Below are 4,147 nucleotides of genomic sequence, written 5' to 3' on the forward strand. Positions count from 1 at the left end.
AGTCCATACACCGTATCACATTGTAAAGCTTCCCTCAAGGCAGAAGTCACTAAGAGGCCCCTGCCTGGCCTTGGTCGTAGAAGCCAGTTAAATTTCCCCTAAAAGCAATTGTAAAATATTTAAAAGGTAAACTGTTATCTCAAATAGAGAGTCAATCTAGGAAAAGGGGCAAAAAAGTAAATGCAGCGGGAAGCACATCATTCTACAGGCAATCTATCTTAAGGGAAGTGTCCTCCTCTCCACTGCCATCTTTGATACATTCCCAAAAAACAACATCATTTCCATTGTGTTGGCTTTTGGGCACATACTTTATTGCACTTTATTATTCATACATCCATTTCCCAGAGACATATTTATTCATCTTTTTAATCTTCATAATCCTCAGGACCTACCACACAGTAGGCATCAAGAAATATTTGATCTTCAAGGCATGGCCATTCATGCATCCCTAATCTTTCTTATAGTATGAAGGTTGATATTCAGGCCTCACATGTATATTCTGAGACATATAATTCCCAATAAGCTCTTTTTTTAAAGGTGCGCAACAGCTCATGTTCATTTTCAAAATCCAGGTGATAATCAGGTGAGTGTGTCAGGTGCTTTGGTCATAACTGCTTTGCTCTTGTTTTCATTTTTATGGAGTATAAAATGACCTTTAAAAGACAAATACCAAACTATATTCACCTGCATACGACTTACTTCTTTCTCCCTTCATTTTCTGTCTTTATGAAAGCAAAGGGTTTATTTTCACCACTTGTAAGAGCCCTGATCCAAGTTTTGATCCTACAAAGGCTTTTCACTTCAGTTTTTGTCATGTATAAAAGCCGTGTGTCGAGACTGAAGATCATCCACGATCTTCTCTTCTATATCTACACCTTTTTCTACTTCTTCCTCTGATAGCAATATCTTGGTTTCTGAGTCTTTGGTTAAAATAACCACATAGGACCGTCGTGACTCAATGGTATTAGCTATCACCACTTGATGTCGATAAACTTCCAAAGCATTCCGTGCACGATCAAGTATGATGGAAGGGTCAGTCTCCAACTTAAAGGAAATTATAAATGCTCTGGGAGCCCAGTCTTTAACCAAAGGAGAAAGCATTTTTGGCACCATCTTCATTGTTATCTGTATTGGAAAAAGAAAAGCGTCATAAGCAAACAAAGGTCAAAATCTACCAAATCAATCTCATGGGAAACTACAGGAAGCAAGGACTCAGATTTTAGGCTAAGCCAGTTTAAGTGGTATTTCTCACTGTCGAACTTTTCGGAGCATTACACATGCTTAGCTTAAAGCCTGGGCTCTGGAGGGTTCATAAAGATCCCTAACTCCAAGGCTTCACACAAATTCTGGGACAAGCCAGGAATTAACAGTGCCCTACCACCCTCATCACCATTAACAGCGCTCTAAAAATACAGCATTATATTTTCTTAAACATTCCCCTTATTTTAAACCAAACACTCAAATAAACAAATGCAAATAATCTGTTCATGCAAATCTGTAACACAAATGTAACTTTGGCAGAAATTTAACTGAAGCTGGGTTTTTAAACCTCTGCCTAAAATATTTCCTGCACTGGCAGAATGGCTATTTGATTCGATTTAAACACTGTCATTCATAAAGCATCTTAGCGCTGAAAAAACTGATTTTATTTTCACTTGATCAAAACTCCTATGATGCCATTCTGGATCCCTTCTAAGAATGTCGCGTTGGTTTGTGTACTTTCAAGAAAGAACTAAAAAATACAGGATAAACCAAAGCTCTCAGAATTTTAAAAGTGTGAAATTACTATGATAATCATCAGGATTTCCCCCTCAGAACGTTTGCATACGGATTATACAGCCATTCTCCACTTGAGTTTTCTCCTTAGTATGTTCCACTATCTAACATAGTATGCATTTGGCTTATTTACCATCTCCTCTGCAAAGGAGAAGCAACACAGGGGCACAGTGTTATTTCTTTACACTGCTTTATCTCCAAGTCCTACTCTACTGCTTGGCATATAGAAGGTACTCAATAAATTATCTGTTGAAGAAATGAACAAATGAAGTATCCTACATAGTCAGCAAGTGCCCCACAGGTAGAGTTTCTCCTATTTAAAGTCAGTTGGTCCTAAATGATTAAGAATTCTCTCAGGTTCCAAGAAGCCTGATCATATCAACATCTGAACTACACCGCTAGCCACCCCATACCCCTTCCTCAGACTATAGCGGTCACGGTTTTCTAAGCTACACCTACCACTCTTTCTCTAATTCCCCTTTCCTATTGATGCCAGAATGTTTGTTTCAAACAAAAATTTTTATCTCATTCTCCTACTTGCTTTCCTTAGCTCTACAGGATAAAGTCCAAGCTCCTTAAGAGGGAATACAAAATTTCCAATGAAGTAAGCGCTCTTCAGTGTGCCCAACTGCCCAGCTCCCCACTCTCTGCTCTCCAGCCTTTCCAAAGAATTCCAGTTCACAGCATACTGCTCATTTCCACACTTCAATTTTTATTCAATCTGTCTGGTATACTGTCTACTCATCTTTTAAAACCCAGTTTATGTCATCTCCTCCAGGAAGCCTTCCTTGACTTCCCCAAGATTCACTCACCCCATGCTCTGACTTCACTTTGTACGTACCTCTACTAGAGCATTTATCACTCTGTACTGTAATTATGTCTGTGTCCAGCTCCCTCACTAGATTGTGAGGTTCTTGAGGGAGGGCGGTGTCTTATTCATCTCTGTATCCCTAGTGCCTAGCACATACGGAATGCAGAAAGGCCATCTCCAGATCAAGAGGGAATTAACCCAAGATTGATTATAGGGGGATCAGATCTCTGGAAGAGAAGTGCCTGTCACCTGCAGTGGGCCCCCAGATGACTGGATCTTGTGTTCAGGCATTTCTGAGGCAGGAACATAGAAATCTGACACGGCCGCAGCCAGGTAAAACATCGCAGAAGAGCCTGCAGAGAGAAGCACAGGGTGTAATAAATCGGAGTAGGATATGGGATCACAGGTCCTTTTCAACTCAGGCTCCCTGGCTGTGAGACCGCGGATACCGAAAAGGTGAGGGGACAAGTGTCTGGGGAGAAAGGCTCTGCCTGCGGGAAACCTTGGACTCCTAGAGCACGCACCCAGCGGATTGAGCGCCTGGGCCGCAGCCTGCAGCAGATGCAAATAGTCCGCCAAAGTGGAGAACTCCACGGCCAGGAAGGTGCCAGCAGCCGCAGCCTCCTGGTAGCTCCGCAGAGCGGCTGCGAAGCCCGGAAGTGCATTCTCCTCGGCCTCCAGGCTCAGCAAGCCCGAAGGGGTTGAGCCGCTGGGCCGCAATGCCGACAGCCAGGTCTGGGGCGGGAAGCGGTGGGCAAAAGGGAAGGCGGAACGGGCGCGGTACAGGAACAGGACCCCGTAGCCCGCGGCCAGGAAGGCCTCAGCCGAGGTGGCACCGCGCCGCCCGCTGCTGAAGTTGTCCAGGAAGCGCACTGGCCGGGCTTCCAGGGGGACCTTGGTGCCGCCGGACGTGATCAACACCACCCGCCGGCCCTGCGCGCCGAGCCTGGCGGCGAAGCGAGCCATAACCTCGGCGTAGCGCGCAGTTCCCGCAGGCTTGGGGAACTCGGCGACTAGGTCCACTTCCGCCATCAGTCCCCGGGCGCGCCCCGCACTGGCTCACGCTCCACGGCCGCCGGCGCCGCGCCCCAGCCCGGCTCCAGGTCCCCGCGCAGCCGCAATGGCGAGGGGGCGGACCTTTACCTTACGCCGCACGCCGGCGCCAGACTTCTCCACGTCCGGGGAGGCGTGCCGGATTTGACCCACAGCAGGGCAGAGGTGACCCTGCCCCGGCGGAACTTGTGGGCCGGGCAGGCATCTGGAAGGGCCATATCCCTTTGTGTTAGTTTCCTCCTCCCGGAAAGAGCTGGCCGTTTTTGCCCCTAACCGGCCGCCGTATAGGCCTTCCTGGACTTTGCGTTCACTGGAGGCAGACTGCCCGGCCATTTAACCTTCGGGACTTAAGGCGGGGGTGGGGGGTTTGTATTTTTAAGTTTATTATTATTTTTTAACGCCAGAAAGACACTCTAGATGTCAGTGGAGCTGCGCCTCTCCCCACTGCGCTTGAATTCCTGGGAACGCCGCCCCCGGGTGGTGGTCACGTGACGCCGCATCCAGCGC

General features: G+C 47.2%; 1 protein-coding gene across 4 annotated transcripts; it reads right to left on the reverse strand.

The window, feature by feature from the left end:
• Positions 1 to 289: 289 nt before the first annotated feature.
• On the reverse strand, positions 290 to 3,794 carry PPCS (phosphopantothenoylcysteine synthetase). Of its 4 annotated transcripts, none has more exons than XM_029947600.1 (3): positions 3,731 to 3,794; positions 2,837 to 2,940; positions 290 to 1,125 (listed from the first exon to the last, which is right to left on the reverse strand). In XM_029947600.1, the coding sequence occupies exons 2-3, from the start codon at positions 2,927 to 2,929 to the stop codon at positions 802 to 804; spliced, it is 417 nt and encodes a 138-aa protein (XP_029803460.1). In that variant the 5' UTR covers positions 2,930 to 2,940; positions 3,731 to 3,794; the 3' UTR covers positions 290 to 801. The 4 variants fall into 4 exon arrangements, with proteins under 4 accessions (XP_029803460.1, XP_029803457.1, XP_029803459.1 ...); XM_029947597.1 differs by lacking the exon at positions 3,731 to 3,794 and adding an exon at positions 3,112 to 3,703; XM_029947599.1 differs by lacking the exon at positions 3,731 to 3,794 and adding an exon at positions 3,557 to 3,608.
• Positions 3,795 to 4,147: the final 353 nt, after the last annotated feature.

The sequence above is a fragment of the Suricata suricatta genome, chromosome 8 (genome assembly GCF_006229205.1).
Source record: "Suricata suricatta isolate VVHF042 chromosome 8, meerkat_22Aug2017_6uvM2_HiC, whole genome shotgun sequence".
NCBI classification, from domain to species: Eukaryota; Metazoa; Chordata; class Mammalia; order Carnivora; family Herpestidae; genus Suricata; species Suricata suricatta.